At 42.9% G+C, this 23,308-nt stretch overlaps 1 protein-coding gene across 1 annotated transcript in view; it reads left to right on the top strand.

The window, feature by feature from the left end:
• Nucleotides 1–20,372, top strand: part of NAPRT (nicotinate phosphoribosyltransferase) — a 46,581-nt gene extending 26,209 nt beyond the window's left edge. The window contains exons 7-13 of the mRNA XM_060775979.2: nt 2,340–2,480; nt 6,503–6,587; nt 9,873–9,953; nt 14,322–14,424; nt 15,786–15,943; nt 16,209–16,316; nt 19,816–20,372. Of these exons, the coding sequence (XP_060631962.2) occupies nt 2,340–2,480; nt 6,503–6,587; nt 9,873–9,953; nt 14,322–14,424; nt 15,786–15,943; nt 16,209–16,316; nt 19,816–19,875 (736 nt within the window). The 3' untranslated portion in view covers nt 19,876–20,372. The remainder of the gene's footprint in view (nt 1–2,339; nt 2,481–6,502; nt 6,588–9,872; nt 9,954–14,321; nt 14,425–15,785; nt 15,944–16,208; nt 16,317–19,815) is intronic.
• Nucleotides 20,373–23,308: the final 2,936 nt, after the last annotated feature.

Genomic DNA, 23,308 nt, shown 5'->3' with positions numbered 1-23,308 from the left:
TTTGCCCATACCTGCAAACCGATACCTGCAAGCCAAAGTCTGAAACAAAGGCATGCATCTGCAAAGTTTCCATATTACACAACCAATCAGAACGAGAGCAGAAAGAGAGAGAAGAGAACGAATAGATGCATTCCACCTGTCATTCCTGAGTTGGGGGAAGAAGAGATTGCCTTAGCCTATTCTAAAGCTAACTGTTCCTCATTGAGGACTGCAAACTTGAGAAGTATGGGGTTGAATTCCAATGCAAATGAGTAAAGCAAGAGCAGCAGGCAGACCAACAGAGAGACTCCTTTTTCCTTGGGAACCTGCCATAAAGTCCTACAGCGCGAAAGGGAAAAACAAGGGATTTGATGCCAAGCAGGGAAAGGGAGCTGGTGGGAAAAGGTTATGCGTTGGCAAAGCAAGCCATTGACCTTTGCTTGGCACCTCTCCCTTCCAACCTTGAATGGATTACTAAGCAGGGAATCCAGGACTTGCTTTGATTTCTGTTTTGTGCCCTTCAAAGAAAGCGACTCAGGAGCCGGGTGGTTGGCAGCCTTGGCTCACGACGGGCACCGCTCCCAAACGGACAAGGCGAAATAATGATTTCTCAAAGCATTTCAATGGCAAACTCAGTTACCGAGTGCTGGCAAAACCAGCGCCAAAACTCGGGATCCTGAGAAACAAGTAGGAGGCATTATCAGCCAACTTTGATGAAGTTTGCAAAAGTACAGGGTGTTTTGTTTCAAAGGAACCCACACTGGAAAAATCCCCAAAGGAACAGTCCAAAGAGTACTGGGCATTAGAACTAATAAGTGGGGACTGTTTACCGGCTGTAAATAAATACTGTAGATAAATAAAATAATAAATAAATGCCAGCCACAGATGTAGGCAAAATGTCAGGAGAGAATGCTACCGGAATACGGTCATAAAGCCCGAAAAACTCAGCGCAACCTAGTGATTCTGGCCACGAAAGCTTTCGGCAATAGAATTTAAAGATGTTTTGCAGACCCTCCTATGATGCTTTTGCATAATCCTAAGGTCCCGCAAACCACAGTTTGGTATCTGCTCCGTCAGCTGGATTGTCCCTGTGATAGCGCAAGTGGCTCCACCTATATGTATTATTTATTTATTTATTTATTTAGAACTTTATTTATCTTCTCACCTCCGTGGAGGGACTCAGGCCGGTTTTCAACAATAATATCACAAGCAATCATTTAAAAACATCAGATTCCATAATACACTAACACATTAAAATACCAAAAATACAATCATATAATTACAATGGCCAAGTCGTCACAATAAAATCGTTGTTCATCACCATCCATCCATATAATTGTTAGTTGCAAGATTTAAATTGTTGTATCATGCTTAATCCTGCCTATGTATAGTTGGATTGATCGGTTATTTATAGCTGTCAATCAATGTTGTTTGCACCAGTTGAATTGCTTTCTCAACTCAATTGTTTGGCTCCACCTCTTCCTGGAAGAGGGGAGTGCTTCCCTTTTTCATTCCACCATCAGATTTTCTACCAGATGGACGTGAGTAAGAGACTTGGCTCTAAAAGCCCCTGATTAAGTTACCTCTCAGCACCAATTCTGAGGTTCTTACCCTTGAGACTTATGCTTCGTGTTCAGATCAACCTGAACGACGTTGGGAAGTCTCAAGCGCCTTCTAACCAGTTCTTTTGGCACCAGAGGAAGACTTTGTGTCTTCAAACATAGGCCATTTGGACTGGGGTTGTGGATTGCTCCGGCATTCACAGCCATTGAGAAAGAGGGACCTGAGACTGTAATGTATGTTTTCCTTCACCCCTTTGAAACTTCCAGCTTATTGCCTTAAAGAGATAACTCTTTGTGAACAATAAAACCTATTTTGAGTTATCTACAGTGTTTTGGTCCTTGGGAGTTCCAGTTTCCTTAAAGGAGGGCAAGAAGCAATCCCCTGGGAAAAGATGTCATGTCCATGCCTCTTTCACTAAGAGCTATAGCCCCCAGGCGCAACGGCACAGTCCCCATGTCACCACCGCATTTTCTTATTCTCATGTCACTGCTGCTCCTTGTTGGCTAAGGAGCTCCCTGTGGGAATCTGGCCCTTGGAGACACATCTCCTGGGGACAAAATGGGCAGCCCAAGCAATCAGCAAGGAACATACAGAGCAACTTGAGCAGATGTGACTGCTATGGTGAAGCAGGGTTGGTGGGGAATGTTGGCACTGATGTGGATGCATTCTCAGTCCAACTGGACAAGCTGGACACCAATGTGGTGCTGCCTCCTGGACTTTGGAACCTCGCAACTTTCTTCGACTTCGGACTTCATTTGACCACGGTTCTTTCTTCACGGCTCTCTGTGTCTTCACAGGAGTGGCATCCCAAACTTCTGTGCTGTTGCCCTGGCTCTGAATGAGTTGGGATATCGAGCCATTGGGCTGCGCCTGGACAGCGGGGACTTGGCCAAGCAGTCCGTCGAGATACGGCGTGTTTTCCGGATTTGTAGCGAGCAGTGAGTCTTATTTATTTATTTATTTATTTACAGTATTTATATTCCGCCCTTCTCACCCTGAAGTGGACTCGGGGTGGATCACAATGCACATATACATGGCAAACATTCAATGCCATAGACACACAACATATATAGACTGACACACAGAGGCTATTTAACTTTCCAGCTTCATGAGGGTATGCTCGAATTCCAGCCACCGGGGGAGCTGTTGCTTCACTGTCCACTTGTGACACCGATGGAGTACTTCCTCATTCTTTTGCACGCTGCTGGAGATTTTTATGGCATTGTAAATTACTGTATGTACTCGAGTACAAGCCTAGTTTTTCAGCGCCTTTTTTAGGCTGAAAAAGCTCCCCTCTGCTTATACTCAAGGTTGTTTATTATTTTTCTGTTTCATTTTTATTACATGTATTATTTTTCTATATTTATTATTATTACATTTATGTTATTTTACACTATTATTATTTTATTACATTTATTATTTTACTCTATTTATTATTAGTAATAGTACGTTAATTATTTTACTCCTTTATTTATTTATTTACTATATTTGTATCCCGCCTTTCTCAGCCCATGGGTGACTTTATTATTATTATTATTATTACATTTATTTTTACTTTATTATTATTACATTTATTATTTTACTCTATTTATTATTATTAGTAGTACATTTATTATTTTACTCTATTATTTATTTATTTATTTACTATATTTGTATACCGCCTTTCTCAGCCCATGGGTGACTTTATTATTATTGTTATTATTTTACTCTATTATTATTTCATTTATTATTTTACTATATTTATTATAAGTAGTAGTACATTTATTATTTTACCATACTATTTATTTATTTATTTATTATATTTGTATACCGCCTTCCTCAGCCCATGGACGACTTTATTATTATCATTATTATTACATTTATTATTTTACTCTATTATTTATTTACTGTATTTGTATACTGTCTTTCTCAGCCCATGGGCGACTTTATTATTATTGTTGTTATTACATTTATTATTTTATTCTATTATTATTACATTTATTATTTTACTCTATTATTTATTTATTTATTTATTTAGTATATTTGTATCCCGCCTTTCTCAGCCCATGGGCGACTCTATAATTATTGTTATTATTACATTTATTATTTTACTCTATTATTATTACATTTATTATTTTACTCAATTTATATTTATTATTTTACTTTATTATTTATTTATTTGCTTACTATATTTGTATACCACCTTTCTCAGCCCATGGGCCACTTTATTATTGTTGTTATTATTACATTTTTTATTATTACATCTATTATTATTACATTTATTATTTTACTCTGTTATTTATTTATTTACTTACTATATTTGTATACTGCCTTTCTCAGCCCATGGGCGACTCTATAATTATTGTTATTATTATGTTTATTATTTTACTTTATTATTATTCCATTTATTATTTTACTCTATTTATTTACATTTATTACTTTACTCTATTATTTATTTATTTATTTACTATATTTTTATACTGCCTTTCTCAGCCCATGGGTGACTTTATTATTATTGTTATTATTACATTTATTTTTTACTCCACTATTATTACATTTATTATTTTACTCTATTTATTATTAGTAGTAGTACATTTATTATTTTACTATATTATTTATTTATTTATTTATCTATTTACTATATTTGTAGTAAATACTAATGGGCGACTTTATTATTATTGTTATTATTGCATGTATTATTTTACTCGATTATTATTACATTTATTATTTTACTCTATTTATTTACATTTATTATTTTACTCTATTATTTATTTATTTGCTTACTATATTTGTATACCGCCTTTCTCAGCCCATGGGCGACCTTATTATTATTGTTATTATTAAATTTATTATTTTACTCTATTTATTTACATTTATTATTCTACTCTTATTATTTATTTATTTACTTAATAAATTTGTATACCGCTTTTCTCAACCCATGGGCGACTTTATTATTATTGTTATTATTATATTTGTTATTTTACTCTATTATTATTACATTTATTATTATTTTTATTATTACATTTATTATTTTACTCCCTTTATTATTATTGGAAGGATCCGTAAGCACATTTACATGGAAGAAGGTCAGATTGATGGTTGAATCAGAACTGGACAGTCTTATCTTACATTAGTTTTATGTAAAGATTCCAAAACATTTAACCTACTGATACCTCAATTACTGTAATATTATTGGTATTTATTTTTATTTTGAAATTTACCATTCACTGCTATATTTCCCACCTTCGGCTTATATTGGAGTCAATACCTTTCCCCAGTTTTTTGTGGCAAAATTAGGTGCCTCGGCTTATATTCGGGTCGGCTTATACTCGAGTATATACGGTAGTTAAATTAGCCTCTGTGATACCTAAATTTCCTACTTGACAGATGCAACTGTCTTTCTGGCTGCAAAGGTCAACAGCAAACTAGACAAATGGTTGGTAGCTTACTCGAGTATCTACGGTAGTTAAATTAGCCTCCATGCATAAGTGTTACCTAAATTTCCTACTTGATAGATGCAACTGTCTTTCGGGCTGCAAAGGTCAACAGCAAACTAGACAAATGGTTGGTAGCTTACTCAAGTATATACGGTAGTTAAATTAGCCTCCCTGCATAAGTGGTACCTAAATTTCCTACTTGACAGAGGCAACTATCTTTCGGGCTGCAAAGGTCAACAGCAAGCTAGACAAATGGTGGGTAGCTTACTCGAGTATATATGGTAGTTAAATTAGCCGTCCTGCATAATTTTCTACTTGATAGATGCAACTGTCTTTCGGGCTGCAAAGGTCAACAGCAAGCTAGACAAATGGTTGGTAGCTTACTCGAGTATATACGGTAGTTAAATTAGCCTCCCTGCATAAGTGGTACCTAAATTTCCTACTTGACAGATGCAACTGTCTTTCGGGCTGCAAAGGTCAACAGCAAGCTAGGCAAATGGTGGGTAGCTTACTCGAGTATATACGGTAGTTAAATTAGCCTTCCTGCATAATTTCGTACTTGACAGATGCAACTGTCTTTTGGGCTGAAAAGGTCAACAGCAAGCTAGACAAATGGTGGATAGCTTACTCGAGTATCTACAGTAGTTAAATTAGCCTCCCTGCATAAGTGGTATCTACATTTCCTACTTGACAGAGGCAACTGTCTTTCGGGGTTGCAAAGGTCAACAGCAAGCTAGACAAATGGTTGGTAGCTTACTCGAGCATATACGGTAGTTAAATTAGCTTCCCTGCATAAGTGTTACCTAAATTTCCTACTTGACGGATGCCACTGTCTTTCCGGCTGCAAAGGTCAACAGCAAGCTAGACAAATGGTTGGTAGCTTACTCGAGTATCTACGGTAGTTAAATTAGCCTTCCAGCATAATTTCTGACTTGACAGATGCCACTGTCTTTCGGGCTGCAAAATTCAACAGCAAGCTAGACAAATGGTAGGTAGCTTACTCGAGTACCTACGGTAGTTAAATTAGCCTCCCTGCATAAGTGGCACCTGAATTTCCTACTTGACAGATGCCACTGTCTTTTGGGCCGCAAAGGTCAACAGCAAGCTAGACAAATGGTTGGTAGCTTACTCGAGTATATACGGTAGTTAAATTAGCCTCCCTGCATAAGTGGTACCTAAATTTCCTACTTGACAGAGGCAACTGTCTTTCGGGCTGCAAAGGTCAACAGCAAGCTAGGCAAATGGTTGGGAGCTTACTCTGACCCGGGCTGACTTCGAACTCATGTCGTGATTTTAGTCTTGAGCCTCATTTGTCCAATTGAATCATCATATATCGTGGAGATTCCCCTGTATCAGGCATAGCAAAGGTGCTTTGGACTCCAACTCCCACAATTCCTAACAGCCGGTACCGTTGAGTGGAACTTGGTGGGGATGGAGACCGGAAATGCCCTCCCTCTGCCAAGGCTGTGGGTTGTGGACATTGATAACGCAGGGCTGTGTGGAAGGCGTCTCCTCCTTTTTGACCCCAATCTCTTATCTTCCAGCTTTCAGGTCCCTTGGCTTGAAAACGTTCCCATCGCTGTGAGTAATGATGTCAGCGAGCAGAGCCTCGAGGAACTCTCTGCCGAAGTACGTTTTTCGTTGTACACAATCGGAGAGCGACATATATGCATGCAGTGAGTCTATACCAGGCATGGGCCAACTTGGGCCCTCCCTCCATGTGTTTTGGACTTCAACTCCCACAATTCCTAACAGCCGGTAGGCTGTTAGGAATTGTGGGAGTTGAAGTCCAAAACACCTGGAGGGAGGGCCCAAGTTGGCCCATACCTGGTCTATACAATCCTACATCATAGCCTGCATTTTGGAACAGGATGGATCTATTGTTTACACTGCGCTGTTTATTTATTTGGTTTATACCCCACCTAAAATGGGACTCAAACCAGTTTACACGACGTTTACACCAGTTTAAATATGTATTGCAACAATTCAAATAATAATAATAATTGAACAAGCAATCCATAGAAAAACATAAATAATTTATAACATACTAGCTGTACCCGCCACGTGTTGCTGTGGCCAACCTTCCCTCCCTTTCTTTCTTTCTTTCTTTCTTTCTTTCTCTCCTTCCTTTCCTCCCTTCCCTCTTTTTCTTTCCCTTCTTCTTTCTTCACTACTTGTTTCTTTCCTTCCCTCCCTCCCTCTTTCTCTCTTTCGTTCCCTCTCTCTTTCCTTCCTTCTTTCACTTTTTATTTCCTTCTCTACCTTCCTTTCTTCTTTCCTTCCTTCCTTCCTTCCTTCCTTTCTGGTTCCATCCTTCCTTCTCTCTTTCCTTCCTTTCTTCTTTCTTTCTTTCTGGTTCCATCCTTCCTTCTCTCCCTCCCTTTTCCTCTATTTCGTTCCCTCTCTCTTTCCTTCCTTCTTTCACTTTTTATTTCCTTCTCTATCTTTCTTTCTTTCTTTCTTTCTTTCTTTCTTTCTTTCTTTCTTTCTTTCTGGTTCCATCCTTCCTTCTCCCTTTCCTTCCTTCCTTCCCTCCCTCTTTCTCTTTAGTTTCCCCTCTCTTACCTTCCTTCTTTCACTTTTTATTTCCTTCTCTACCTCTTTTCTTTCTTTCTTTCTTTCTTTCTTTCCCTCTTTCTCTCCTTCCTTCTCTCTTCCTTCCTTCCCTCGCTCTTTCTTTCATTCCCTCTGTTTCCTTCCTTCTTTCACTTTTTATTTCCTTCTCTTCCTTCCTTCCTTCCTTCCTTTCCTCCTTTCCCTCTTTCTCTCCTTCCTTCCTTCCCCCTTTCTGTGTATATGTGTTTTGTGTGTGCATACATGTGTATATATTTCTGTATATATTTCTGTATATATGTGTGTCGTGTATATATGTGGTTTTGTGCATGTATTTTTTGTTTTTTGGCTTTTTAAGTCCCTTCCACTGTGTTTTGCAGTGTTTTTATGAGTGACTAGCTGTCCCCTGCCAGGCATTGCTGTGGCCCAGTTTGTTGATCTGGAAAATAAAGTAATGAGAAAGTGTTGATTTCTAATATAATTTCTTTCTGCTTGTGGGTAAACAATATTTCTTGTTGTTTCTTTGTCAGTGTTGATGTGGAGAGTGTCTGGTTTGCCTGCTCTGGAACATGCAACATATCATTGCCCTTCTTTAGGGGTCCCTTTCAAATCTATGATACTATATCCATGTGTGTGAGAATCATATATATCTATCTATAGCTATGGCTGAATGGCTCTCTGTCAGGAGGGTTTTGATTATGTTTTCTTACCCTGGTGAAGGAGTTGGACTGGATGGCCTCAAGTATTTTCTGTTGCTCATGGGGGTTCTGTGTGGGAAGTTTGCCCCAATTGTGTCATTGGTGGGATTCAGAATGCTCTTTGATTGTAGGTGAACTATAAATCCCAGTAACTACAATTCCAAAATGTCAAGGTCTATTTCCCCCAAACTCCATCTGTGTTCACATTTTGGCATATGGAATATTTATGCCAAGTTTGGTCCAGATCTACCATTGTTTGAGTCCACAGTGCTCTCTGAATATTGGTGAACTACAACTCCTAAACTCAAAGTCAATGCCCACCAACCCCTTCTAGTGTTTTCTGTTGGTAATGGGAGAACTGTGTGCCACGTTTGGTTCAATTCCATCATTGGTGGAGTTCAGAATGCTCTTTGATTGTAGGTGAACTATAAATCCCAGTAACTACAACTCCCAAATGTCAAGGTCTATTTCCTCCAAACTCCATTTGTGTTCATATTTGGACATATAGAATATATGTGCTAAGTTTGGTCCAGATCCTTCATTGTTCAAGTCCACAGTGCTCTCTGAATATAGGTGAACTACAACTCCCAAACTCAAGGTCAGTGCCCACCAACCCCTTCTAGTGTTTTCTGTTGATCATGGGAGAACTGTGTGCCATGTTTGGTCCAATTCCATCATTGGTGGAGTTCAGAATGCTCTTTGTAGGTGAACTATAAATCCCAGCAACTACAACTCCCAAATGTCAAGGTCTATTTCTCCCAAACTCCATTTGTGTTCATATTTGGACATATAGAATATTTGTGCCAAGTTTGGTCCAGATCCTTCATTGTTCAAGTCCACAGTGCTCTCTGAATATAGGTGAACTACAACTCCCAAACTCAAGGTCAATGCCCACCAACCCCTTCTAGTGTTTTCTGTTGGTCATGGGAGAACTGTGTGCCATGTTTGGTTCAATTCCATCATTGGTGGAGTTCAGAATGCTCTTTGATTGTAGGTGAACTATAAATCCCAGCAACTACAACTCCCAAATGACAAAGTCATTTTTTTTAGTGATGGTCATTCCTTGGGTTAGTAGGTGTATCGTGTCCAAACTTGGTGTCAATTCGTCCCGTGGTTTTTGAGTTAAGTTAATCCTACAAACTAACATTACATTTTTATTTATAGAGATGTGTTGTTGTGTGCCTTCAAGTCCTTTCTGGCTTATAGTGACCCTAAGGGGACCATCTCATGGGGCTTTCTTGGCAAGTTCATAGGCTCATGGCCTTGGAAGAGACCCCAGGGGTCATCTAGTCCAACCCCCTATTGCTGTGCAGGAAAAGCACAATCAAAGCCCTTCCGACAGATGACCATGAGGGAAAACAAAGCACATTACTTAAACTGGGTGGATCTGTCGGTCCATTTGGTTAACACTGTTTACTCTGCTTTGCAGCAGGAATCTTTCCAATGCACAGCACTTGGAGATCTAAATTGCTGTTAGTATATACATAGGTTGAGTATCTCTCATATTTAATATTCTGTATAATTTTGAGTATGCCTAGCAGAAAAAAAATGGTGCTCAACTCCAAGCCCCATATCAAACTATTTGCTGGTCAGTGTAAATGCTTAATGATGCCAACATCACGCATGGAGGACTCATGCTGCTGTCTTGCTGTGACCCTTCCAGGGGAACGAGATCGACATGATCGGCGTGGGGACCCACCTGGTGACGTGCCCCCTGCAGCCTTCTCTAGGTTGCGTCTACAAGGTAAAGAATGGCTTGCTTACCTGTGACCATGTAGTCATCTGTTTTATTTATTTATCGTGTCAGGAGCAGACCGAACAGTTGCGTTGCATTTTTTAACAAACAAACAAACTGACAAAACACAAAGTTTGCAAGCTTGGTAGTTGATTAAATGTCCTTTGACCAGTATCTGGCCCCTTGGAGTGCCTCTGGTGTTGCCGCAAGCAGGTCCTCCATTGTGCATGTGGCAGGGCTCAGGTTGCATTGCAGCAGGTGGTCAGTGGTTTGCTCTTCTCCACACTCGTATATCGTGGACTCCACTTTGTGGCCCCATTTCTTAAGGTTGGCTCTGCATCTCGTGGTGCCAGAGTGCAGTCTGTTCAGCGCCTTCCAAATTGCCCAGTCTTCTGTGTGCCCAGGGGGGAGTCTCTCATTTGGTTTCAGCCATTGGTTGAGGTTCTGGGTTTGAGCCTGCCACTTTTGGACTCTCGCTTGCTGAGGTGTTCCAGCGAGTGTCTCTGTAGATCTTAGAAAACTATGTCTGGATTTAAGTCGTTGACGTGCTGGCTGATACCCAAACAGGGGATGAACTGGAGATGTCTCTGCCTTGGTCCTTTCACTATTGGCTGCTACTTCCCGGCAGATGTCAGGTGGTGCAATACCGGCTAAGCAGTGTAATTTCTCCAGTGGTGTAGGGCGCAGACACCCTGTGATAATGCGGCATGTCTCATTAAGAGCCACATCCACTGTTTTGGTGTGGTGGGATGTGTTCCACACCGGGGATGCATACTCAGCAGCAGAGTAGCATAGCGCAAGGGCAGATGTCTTCACTGTATCTGGTTGTGATCCCCAGGTTGTGCCAGTCAGCTTTCGTATGATATTGTTTCTAGCAGCCACTTTTTGCCTGATGTTCAGGCAGTGCTTCTTGTAGGTAAGAGCACACTCCAGAGTCACTCCCAGGTATTTGGGTGCGCTGCAATGCTCCAGTGGGATTCCTTCCCAGGTGATCCTCAGAGCTCGGGATGCTTCTCTGTTCTTGAGATGAAAGGCACATGTCTGTGTTTTGGATGGGTTGGGGATCGGCTGGTTTCCCCTGTAATAGGCAGTAAGAGCACCTAGAGCTTCGGAGAGCTTCTGTTCAACCATCTCAAAGCTCCCTGCTTGAGCAGTAATGGCACTATCATCAGCATAGATGAAACTCTCTGCCCCTTCTGGCAGTGGCGACCAGCATGCAAGCAAGAAGAATGGGTTGCTTACCTGTAACCATGTTTCTTTGACTGGTCATCTGTGACATTGGCACAGAACAGTGTTCTCAATAATGTGCTTTTGGTCCGGCATGAAAGATGCTTCGGTCCTCTTTTGCTGGGTTCTAGAGTAGGTTTCTGTGCAGTTCTCCAAAACTGACCCTTTCCTATAGTTCTGTTTGACCCTAAAGCATGACTGTATTGCTTCCAGATAGAATAATAGAATTATAGGGTTGGATTCCTTTCTTCTGGACACCTTCTACCTTGCCAATATCCTTCTTGAATTGCTTTGCCCAGAACTGGACACAAGATTATCATTCCAAGTGAAGTCTGAGCAAAGCAGAACTGAGTGTGACTATGGCTGGATCTGTACTGCATTGAACTGCATTAGATGAGTTCACACTGACTATGTAGTTTCAAACTGCATTATATGGCAATGTAGATCCAGCCTTCTCTTGCTCTAGTCTAAACACTATATTTCCATTGATGCACCCTAGAATTCCATTGGCTTTTTTAGCTGTTGACTTACATTCGGCTTGTGTTCTATACTACTATATAAAATCCAGATCATCTGCTTTGAACGGGCTTATATGGCAATGTAGACTCACATAATCCAGTTCAAAGCAGATAATGTGGATTATCTGATCTGACAATATAGAGCAGGGGTCCTCAAGCTATGGCCCAAGCTACAGAAAGTGAAGATTTCAATTCCTTTGCGGAATGGCCTTCATGAGTTTTCCCATGAAGCCAGATTAGGTTTGAGGACAGAGGGAGTGAAGGATAGACTAATTAGACCAGGGGTCCTCAAATTAAGGTCTTCGAAGGAATCTTCATCAATGGGTGACATAAGTATCTCCTGGATCCTCTTCCTCTGTTGCTCCTCATCTAACTCTTGAGCACTCCTTTTCCCTCTTCTAGCACCCTTACTACCAGTTGCAGTGTTGCTAACAGACTCTATTACAACAGCTAGGAATCAGAGAGAATTGCAGGCTGAGGTGGCCGTTGTTTGGGATTCTCGTGCTCATTCCCAAGCTACAGAAAGTGAAGATTTCAGTTCCCTCGTGAAACGGCCTTCATGAGTTTTCCCGTGAAGCCAGATTAGGTTTGAGGACAGAGGGAGTGAAGGATAGACTAATTAGACCAGGGGTCCTCAAATTAAGGCCTGGGGGCCGGATACGGCCCTCCAAGGTCATTTACCCGGCCCTCACCCAGGGACAACCTAAGTCTGAAACAACTTGAAAGCACACAACAACAACAACAACAATTCTATCTCATCAGCCAAAAGCAGGCTCACACTTCCCACTGAAATACTAATAAGTTTGTATTTGTTAAAATTGTTCTTCATTTTAATTATTGTGTTGTTTTTAAGTGCTTTTTTGCACTACAAATAAGATATATGCAGTGTGCATAGGAATTCATTCACGGTTTTTTCAAATTATAATCCAGCCCTTCAACAGTTTGAGGGACTGTGACCTGGCCCTCTGTGTAAAAAGTTTGAGGACCCCTGATATAGAGTATATGGCTGTGTAGGTCCAGCCTATTACTTCCCTTGCTCTAGACCAGTGTTTCTCAACCTGGGGGTCAGGACCCATGGAGGGGTCGCGAGGGAATGTCAGAGGGGTCGCTGAAGACCATCAGAAAATGCAGCATTTTCCGTTGGTCATGGGGTTTCTGTATGGGAGGTAAAGGTAGTCCCCTGACATTAAGTCCAGTCATATCTGACTCTGGGGTGTGGTGCTCATCTCCATTTCTAAGCCGAAGAGGTCATGTGGCCGGCATGACTGCATGGAGCGCTGTTACCTTCCCACCGGAGCAGTACCTGTTGATCTACTCACATTTGCATGTTTTCGAACTGCTAGGTTGGCAGAAGCTAGGGCTGACAGCGGAAGCTCACGCCGCTCCCCGGAATCGAACCTGCGACCTTTCGATCAACAAGCTCCGCAGCTCAGTGCTTTAACCCACTGCTCCACCGGGAGCTTCTGTATGGGAACTTTGGCCCAATTCTATTGTTGGTGGGGTTCAGAATGCTCTTTGATTATAGGTGAACTATAAATCCCAGCATGTCAAGATCTATTTCTCCCAAACTCCACCAGTATTCACATTTGGGCATATTGAGTATTCATGCCAAGTTTGGTCCTGATCCATCATTGTTTGAGTCCACAGAGATCTCTGGATGTAGGCGAACTACAACTCCAAAACTCAAGGTCAATGCCCACCAAACCCTTAAAGTTTTTTCTGTTGGTCATTGAAGTTCTGAGTGCTAAGTTTGATTCAATTCCATTGTTAGTGGAGTTCAGAATGTCATTTGATTGTAGGTGAACTATAAATCCCAGCAATTACAACTCCCAAATGTAAAAATCAACCCCCCCCCCCCCCCAACCCCACTAGTATTCAAACTCGGGTGTATTGGGTGTTGTTGTTGTTCATTCGTTCAGTCGTCTCCGACTCTTCGTGACCTCATGGACCAGCCCATGCCAGAGCTCCCTGTCGGCCATCACCACCCCCAGCTCCTTCAAGGTCAGTCCAGTCACTTTAAGGATGCCATCCATCCATCTTGCCCTTGGTCAGCCCCTTGTATTGGGTATTTGTGCCAAATTTGGTTCAGTCAAGGAAAATACCCCAGATATTTACATTACAATTGATAACAGTAGCGAAACATACAGTTATGAAGTAGCAACGAAAATTATTTTATGTTTGGGGGGGGGGGGTCACCACAACATAAGGAATTGTATTAAGGGGTCGTGGCATTAGGAAGGTTGAAAAACACTGCTGTAGAAATAATATTCCCATTGATGCAGCCTAGAATCGCATTGGCCTTTTTAGCTGCTGCATCACATGGTTGACTCACGTTTAGCCTGTGAGGAGTCTACTAAGGAGACTGTGAGGAGTCTACTAAGACTCCCAGATCCTTTTCACACGGACTTTTTCCAAGTTCCGTAGTAACTCTCAACATTCCTCACAAATGGCAAGGCATAGTTCATCAACACCTGGGCAAACGACATAACTCACAACGGGTTTCCCTAAACTAAATGATTTCCATCATCCTGATCCCCAAAAGAGGATGGTAGGGTATGTAGTTTGGCATTAGTTGCAGACCAGGAAAGTCAGGCTACTTCCATTCTTAACCGCCTTGTCTCTCCTTCCTTAGTTGGTGGAAGTGAATGGCTGTCCCAGGCTGAAGGTGACGGAAGACGAGGAGAAGATGACCCTCCCTGGAAGCAAGGTGGTCTATAGGCTGTGGGATGCGGCTGGTGAGATACAGGAGCCCATTTTGCATGTACAGAACTCCCTTAGATCCTGAGTCCCCAGGGGAGAAGGGCGGAATATAAATAAAGTAGTAGTATTATTATTATTTGAAACACAACAAGATGAGTCCACAGCAGACACTCTGCAGGCTGTTGTATTGGATGACACGTCGGACACTTCCAAAGTGTCTAGGACTGTGTGATGTATCGGTGGATAATGCGTGCAGATCCCAGTAAGGTGGCCTTTTGCAGCTGGCAGATGGTAATTTTGTCAGCGCCGATTGTGTTTAAGTTCAGGCCAAGGTCTTGAGGCACTGCACCCACTGTGCCGATCACCACTGGGACCACCTTGACTGGCTTGTGCTAGAGCCTTTGCTGTTCAATCTTTAAATCCTCATATCATGTCAGCTTTTCCAGTTGTTTCTCTTCAATCCTGCTGTCACCTGGGATTGTGACATCAATGATCCACACTCTGTTTTTTAACACAATCGTGAGGTCAGAAGTATTGTGCTGTCTGTCTGAATCCGGAAGTCCTAGAGTAGCTTGACGTGTTCATTTTCTGTAACTTTTCCCGGCTTGTGATCCCACCAGTTCTTTGTCGCAGGCAGATGGTTTTGTGGCACAAGTTCCAATGACCAGTCCCAGGATAATGAGTTATCCGGCCTTGAAGGTGATGGAGATTTGATTAGGGAGGACCGCTTGCAATTAAGGGTACGCCGAAGTGAGCGGCTTGCCAACAAACGGGAAGTTCAAGGTCAACATAATGCTTTCATGCTAGGGAAACATATTTAACGATCCGATTGAAGTCTATCCTTTGTCAGTGCAATGCTGCTTACACCCTGTTAACTTCTCTGGAATTGCCTCAACTTTTGGGGAAAGCTTTTAGCTCTTTGGGACTTTGGTTTTGATCTTGGTTTTTGGGGACCTTGTCATGCTGCCATGGAATCTTGTTTAACCAATGCTAATGGATTATACTTGCCTTTGGATCTTGGAAACTTTGCCTTTGCATTTAAGACTCTGTTTTGGCTATTGAACTTTTACAACGTTATTTCTATGTTTATGATTTTGCTTTTTCTTCAACAAGCTACAAAACCTCGGTGTGTGGTGGTGTTTTGAGCAAGGTGAATCTATCCTGAGTTGCGACAGTATCCGTGCTAAAGATTTGGACAGTGTTAGTCAGAGATTGGATTTCAGTTTCGGTTTTTCCATACAGCTTCAGGTCATCCATGTACAACAGAGGTGAAATGTTGTGAGATTCTTGGATGTTTGATAGCTGAGGTTTGTTTTTTGTAAGGTTGTTGACAGAGGGATCATAGCAATGATGAAAATATTATTATTATTATTACTATTATTATTATTATTGGCAGGATTCCCTTGCATGGACTTGATGGCACTGGAAAAAGAGCCGCCTCCGAAGGCCGGCCAAGAGATCGCATTCCGGCTGTTGGGAAGAACCAAAGAAGCCAGGAAAGTGACTCCATCCGCAGTAGAAACCTTGCACCGGTTGTACTTCAAAGATGGCCAGGTAGGGAACAAAATCCATTTGATGCAGTTGACAGTATGGATTAGGCATGGGCCAACTTTGGTCTTCCCTCCAGGTGTTTTGGACTTCAACTCCCACAATTCCTTACAGCCTACCGGCTGTTAGGAATTGTGGGAGTTGCAGTCCAAAACACCTGGAGGGAAGACCAAAGTTGGCCCATGCCTGGTATAGATGCCCCACTGGTCCTTGGTTTACATAGAATAACTTTTGTTAACTCTTCCTCTCCTCTTCTTTTCCCTCCGTGAAGGTTTGCCAGCCTCTCCCCAGCCTTGCAGAGATCAAGGCTCATGCCCAGGCCTCCTTAGATAAGCTCAACCCTATCCATAAGAGACTCCAGGATCCAGAGCCCTACCAGGTATGGACTAGACCTCTCTATCTGGATAAGATACCCTACTCTCTTTCGCCCTCCATTTGTGCCTCTTCAAATTCTGCAGCACTGCTGGTCACAGCTGACCTCCAACTGGACTGCTCAAGGACCAGGGCTTCCTAGTTCTCAGTGTCTATGCCAGAGTTTCTAAGGTTGGCTTTGAGCCCGTCTTTCAGTCATTTTTCCTGCCCACCAATATTCCGTTTTCCGTTCTTGAGTTCAGAGTAGAGCAACTGCTTTGGGAGACGGTGGGCGGGCATCCAGACAACGTGGCTGGTCCAGCAGAGTTGATGGCGGAGGACCATCGCTTCAATGCTGGTGGTCTTTGCTTCTTCTTCCAGCACGCTGACATTTGCCCGCTTGTCTTCCTAAGAGATTTGCAGGATTTTTCGGAGGCAGTGCTGATGGAATCCTTCCAGGTGTTGTGTATGACGTCTGTAGACAGTCCACGTTTCACAGGCATATAGCAGTGTTGGAAGGACAATAGCTTTATAAACAAGCCTCTTGGTCTCCCTACGGATGCCCCGGTCCTCAAACACTTCATTCGGAAAAACGCTGCGCTCGCAGAGCTCAGGCGGTGTTGTATTTCGGTGTTGATGTTGACTTTTGTGGAGAGGTGGCTGCCAAGAGAGCGGAAATGGTCCACATTTTCTAATGTTACACCATTAAGCTGTATCTCTGGCATTGGAGAGGGATTGGCTGGTGACTGCTGGAAGAGCACTTTGGTTTTCTCGATGTTCAATGAGAGGCCGAGCTTCTCGTATGCTTCTGTGAAGATGTTTAGAATGGCTTGTAAGTCTTTCTTCTGAATGCGCACAGACGACGTTGTCATCAGCATACCAGAGTTCTATAACAGATGTAGTTGTAACCTTGGTTTTGGCTTTCAGTCTGCTGAGGTTAAACAGCTTGGCATCTGTCCGATAGATGATTTCCCTCTGGTGGGAAGCTTCCCATCAACAAGGTGAATTATCATAGCGATGAAGATGGAAAATAAAGTAGAGGCAATAACACATCATCCCAGTTTGACACCTGATTCCACCTTAAATGGGTCACTTTGGGAGGCATTGCTGTCCAAAACTGTGGCCATCATGTCATTGTGGAGGAGCCACAGGATGTTCACAAATTTGTTAGGGCACCCAATTTTTTGGAGGATGTGGTCGAGAGTGCTGTGATCCACTCCAGATGTATGGTATTGCAACTCCCATTGTCCGCTATCAGCATGCATTTGTGTGTTAGAGCTAGCATGAGGGCCTTTTCATTCTATAGCACTATGATTCCACCTTAAGTATTGTTTTACAAGAAAAGGGGGCTTTTTAATGTGATGTGTTGTTTTAAAGCAGTTGTTTAAAACAGGTGGTTAGGGGAGCTTTTGCACAATTAAAACTTGTGCGCCAGCTGCGCCCGTACCTTGAGAAGTCTGACTTGGCCACGGTGGTCCACGCTTTGGTTACATCCCGTTTAGACTACTGCAACGCTCTCTATGTGGGGTTGCCTCTGAAGACTGCCCGGAAGCTGCAGCTAGTCCAACGCTCGGCAGCCAGACTACTAACGGGTGCTGGGTCCAGGGACCACACCACTCCACTGTTACACCAGCTCCACTGGCTGCCAATTAGCTTCCGAGCACAATTCAAAGTGCTGGTGTTAACCTATAAAGCCCTAAACGACTCCGGCCCTGTTTACCTCTCCGAACGTATTCTCTCCTATGAACCATCAAGATTATTAAGATCGTCTGGAGAGGCCCTGCTCTCGGTCCCACCGGCCTCGCAAGTGCGGCTGGTGGGGACGAGGGACAGGGCCTTCTCGGTGGTGGCCCCTCGACTCTGGAACTCTCTCCCACTGGAGATCAGAACCGCCCCGTCTATCCTGACATTTAGGAAACAGGTGAAGACGTGGTTATGGAGACAGGCATTCGACGAGTGAGCCAACACCCTGAGATATGGATCGAGGATGATGAGCAACGATTTTAGTGTGACGACTGACCATTATAGTTATTGATTGTAATTACAGAATCATAGAATCATAGAATCAAAGAGTTGGAAGAGATCTCATGGGCCATCCATTCCAACCCCATTCTGCCAAGAAGCAGGAATATTGCATTCAAATCACCCCTGACAAATGGCCATCCAGCCTCTGCTTAAAAGCTTCCAAAGAAGGAGCCTCCACCACACTCCGGGGCAGAGAGTTCCACTGCTGAACGGCTCTCACAGTCAGGAAGTTCTTCCTAATGTTCAGATGGAATCTCCTCTCTTGTAGTTTGAAGCCATTGTTCCATTGCGTCCTAGTCTCCAAGGAAGCAGAAAACAAGCTTGCTCCCTCCTCCTCCCTGTGGCTTCCTCTCACATATTTATACATGGCTATCATATCTCCTCTCAGCCTTCTCTTCTTCAGGCTAAACATGCCCAGTTCCCTAAGCCGCTCCTCATAGGGCTTGTTCTCCAGACCCTTGATCATTTTAGTCGCCCTCCTCTGGACACATTCCAGCTTGTCAATATCTCTCTAGAATTGTGGTGCCCAGAATTGGACACAATATTCCAGATGTGGTCTAACCAAAGCAGAATAGAGGGGTAGCATTACTTCCCTGGATCTAGACACTAGGCTCCTATTGATGCAGGCCAAAATCCCATTGGCTTTTTTTGCCACCACATCACATTGTTGGCTCATGTTTAACTTGTTGTTCACGAGGACTCCAAGATCTTTTTCACACGTACTGCTCTCGAGCCGGGCACTGTCCCCCATTCTGTATCTTTGCATTTCATTTTTTCTGCCAAAGTGGAGTATCTTGCATTTGTCACTGTTGAACTTCATTTTGTTAGTTTTGGCCCATCTCTCTAATCTGTCAAGATCGTTTTGAATTCTGCTCCTGTCCTCTGGAGTATTGGCTATCCCTCCCAATTTGGTGTCGTCTACAAACTTGATGATCCTGCCTTCTAGCACTTCATCTAAGCCATTAATAAAGATGTTGAACAGGACCGGGCCCAGGACGGAACCCTGCGGCACTCCACTTGTCACTTCTTTCCAAGATGAAGAGGAAGCATTAGTGAGCACTCTCTGTGTTCGTCCACTTAACCAATGACAGATCCACCTCACCGTAGTTTTGCCTAGCCCACATTGGACCAGTTTGTTTGCCAGAAGGTCATGGGGGACCTTGTCGAAGGCCTTCCTGAAATCCAGGTACGCTACATCCACGGCATTCCCCGCATCTACCCAGCTTGTAACTCTATCGAAGAAAGAGATCAGATTAGTCTGGCATGACTTGTTTTTGATAAATCCATGTTGACTATTAGCGATGACTGCTGTTTTAATGTTTTACTGTAATACGTATTATGATGTTTTATTGACTGTATGTGATATTATGGTTGGAAACCGGTCTGAGTCCCTCAAGAGAGGTGAGAAGGCCGGTACACAAAACTTTTAAATAAATCAATAAATAAATAATTGTTTGATATTGCTCGATTCACAACTTCTTGCACGTTTTATCCTTCCTCAGGTTGCTGTGACCGAAAAGCTGTACTCGCTGCTCACCAGCCTCCAGAGCAACGGCTCGTAATTCACGCAAACCCTTTGTCCAAAGGCAGAAACGGATGTGAGCCAATGCACTGAATCTTCCTGGCGCCAACAGTCCCTTCTTTGTGCCTTATGTTGACACTAGGTCTTATGCATTTCACAGGGGAAGCCAGACAGTGTTTTCCTATCCTCCAGTTGTCCAAATTTGGTAGCGACAATCCCTATTAATCCTCTGCCGTCCCACTTGTGCAGATGCTTTGAAAGCGTCCCGGTTTCTCTCTCCATCTTCCTCTTTGGAGAATATTCTTGCAATTCCCAGTAGGCCAAGGGAAAAGCAAACTGCTGCATCCTCTCCTTGCTTAGATGGTCTTTCGTATTAATAACTTTTGCCCTCTTTACCACAGACTCATTTATATATATATATATATATATATATATATATATATATATATATGAGATTCATTTTAACAAACATAGATATGTATATGTTTCTAATACTGTACAAGAAACTATAAAAAATTAAACCATGTGAATCCCTTATTCTGGATTTGTCTCTATTACTTCCAGTCTGTTTTCAATATGCATGTCTTTGAATGTTTGTTTTATTAATTCATTTATTACTAGCCGTCCCCTGCCATGCGTTGCTGTGGCCCACATGGGGGTTCTGTGTGGGAGGTTTGGCCCAATTTTATCGTTGGTGGGGTTCAGAATGCTCTGTGATGGTAGGTGAACTATAAATCCCAGCAACTACAACTCCCAAATGTCAAGATTCTATTTTCTCCAAAACCCACCAGTGTTCACATTTGGGCATATTGAGTATCCGTGCCAAGTTTGGTTCAGATCCATCATTGTTTGTGTCCACAGTGATCTCTGGATGTGGGTGAACTACAACTCCAAAACCAAAGGACACTGCCCACCAAACCCTTCCAGTATTTTCAGTTGGTCATGGGAGAACTGTGTGCCAAGTTTCACCCAATCCCATCGTTGGTGGGGTTCAGAATGCTCTGTGATGGTAGGTGAACTATAAATCCCAGCAACTACAACTCCCAAATGTCAAGATTCTATTTTCCCCAAACTCCACCTGTGTTTACATTTGGGCATATTGGGTATCCGTGCCAAGTTTGGTCCAGATCCATCATTGTTTGAGTCCACAGTGATCTCTGGATGTGGGTGAACTACAACTCCAAAACCAAAGGACACTGCCCACCAAACCCTTCCAGTATTTTCAGTTGGTCATGGGAGAACTGTGTGCCAAGTTTCACCCAATCCCATCGTTGGTGGGGTTCAGAATGCTCTGTGATGGTAGGTGAACTATAAATCCCAGCAACTACAACTCCCAAATGTCAAGATTCTATTTTCCCCAAACTCCACCTGTGTTTACATTTGGGCATATTGGGTATCCGTGCCAAGTTTGGTCCAGATCCATCATTGTTTGAGTCCACAGTGATCTCTGGATGTGGGTGAACTACAACTCCAAAACCAAAGGACACTGCCCACCAAACCCTTCCAGTATTTTCAGTTGGTCATGGGAGAACTGTGTGCCAAGTTTCACCCAATCCCATCGTTGGTGGGGTTCAGAATGCTCTGTGATTGTAGGTGAACTATAAATCCCAGCAACTACAACTCCCAAATGTCAGGATTCTATTTTCTCCAAACTCCACCAGTGTTCACATTTGGGCATATTGAGTATTTGTGTAAGAGTTTGGTCCAGATCAATCACTGTTTGAGTCCACAGTGATCTCTGGATGTGGGTGAACTACAACTCCAAAACCAAAGGACACTGCCCACCAAACCCTTCCAGTATTTTCAGTTGGTCATGGGAGAACTGTGTGCCAAGTTTGGCCCAACTCCATCGTTGGTGGGGTTCAGAATGTTCTGTGATTGTAGGTGAACTATACATCCCAGCAACTACAACTCCCAAATGTCAAGATTCTATTTTCCCCAAACTCCACCTGTGTTTACATTTGGGCATATTGGGTATCCGTGCCAAGTTTGGTCCAGATCCATCATTGTTTGAGTCCACAGTGATCTCTGGATGTGGGTGAACTACAACTCCAAAACCAAAGGACACTGCCCACCAAACCCTTCCAGTATTTTCAGTTGGTCATGGGAGAACTGTGTGCCAAGTTTCACCCAATCCCATCGTTGGTGGAGTTCAGAATGCTCTGTGATTGTAGGTGAACTATAAATCCCAGCAACTACAACTCCCAAATGACAAAATCTTTTTTTTTTTTTGAGTGAAGGACATACATTGGATTGTTAGGTGTCATGTGTCCAAATTTGGAGTCAATTTGTCCAGTGGTTTTTGAGTTCTGTTAATCCCACAAACGAACATTACATTTTTATTTATATAGATTAACTATACTATCGGTGACTCAATGAGGTTTTAAGGACTGTGGCTGGATCTACACTGCCGTATAATCCAGTTTCAGGATACAAATTAACTGCATGGAACTGGATTATCTAGGGCTGCTTCTACACTGCTATATAAAATCCAGATGATCTGATTTGAACTGGATTATATGGCAGTGCAAACCAGACATGGGCAAACTTTGGCCCTCCAATTGTTTTGGCTTTCAACTCCCACAATTCCTAACAGCCGATAGCGGGGAAATGAAAGGGCCTGAGGCTGTTAGGAATTATGGGAGCTGAAGTCCAAAATACTTGGAGGGCCAAAGTTTGCCCATGCCTGAACACACACACACACACACGCACACATATAGGTGTTCTTCTGTTTTCGTCGTCTGCTTCTCTGGCCCTGGAATTCAACAAAAGGCTCCTGTTTTATAGCAGAAGAACAGCCTGCCTCAGAGGAACATGCTTGCTCCATCTCTGTTAACATGTACACAAATGACTAGCCACTGCCAGAAGGGATAGAGAGTTTCATCTATGCTGACGATTGTGCCATCACCATCCAAGCAGAGAGCTTTGAAATGGTGAAGGCATGTAGCCGAAATTCTCAGGGTGGTCTGCAAGAAGGCCTTATGTTTATTCATATCATGATCTGATCACCATGCTCAATACATCCCATATGCATGGGGGTATTGGGATAGTGATACAAAAGGTTTGCCAGGGTAGATCCTCAGCATCCCCCCCCCCCCCCAAAATCAAACTAACCCCCCACCCAGAATCAAACTCGGCACCCCCTGAATCAAAATCCTGGCTGTGGGCCTGGAGCTTTCCGAAGCTCTTGGTGTTCTTCTTGCCTATTACACGGAAAACCAGCTGATTCCTAATCCATCTAAAACACTGATGTGTGCTTTTCACCTTAAGAACAGACAAGCATCCCGAGCTCTGAGGATTATTACCTGGGAAGAAATCCCACTGGAGCATTGCAGCGCACCCAAATACCTGGGAGTCACTCTGGACCGTGCTTTGACCTACAAGAAGCCCTGCTTGAACATCAAGCAAAAAGTGGGTGCTAGAAACAATATCATACGAAAGCTGACTGGCACAACCTGGGGATCACAACCAGG

This window comes from Anolis sagrei, chromosome 4, assembly GCF_037176765.1.
Source record: "Anolis sagrei isolate rAnoSag1 chromosome 4, rAnoSag1.mat, whole genome shotgun sequence".
Lineage (NCBI taxonomy): Eukaryota > Metazoa > Chordata > Lepidosauria > Squamata > Dactyloidae > Anolis > Anolis sagrei.
The sequence above is the reverse complement of the archived record's forward strand: the minus strand, read 5'-3'. Positions and strand labels throughout refer to the sequence as shown.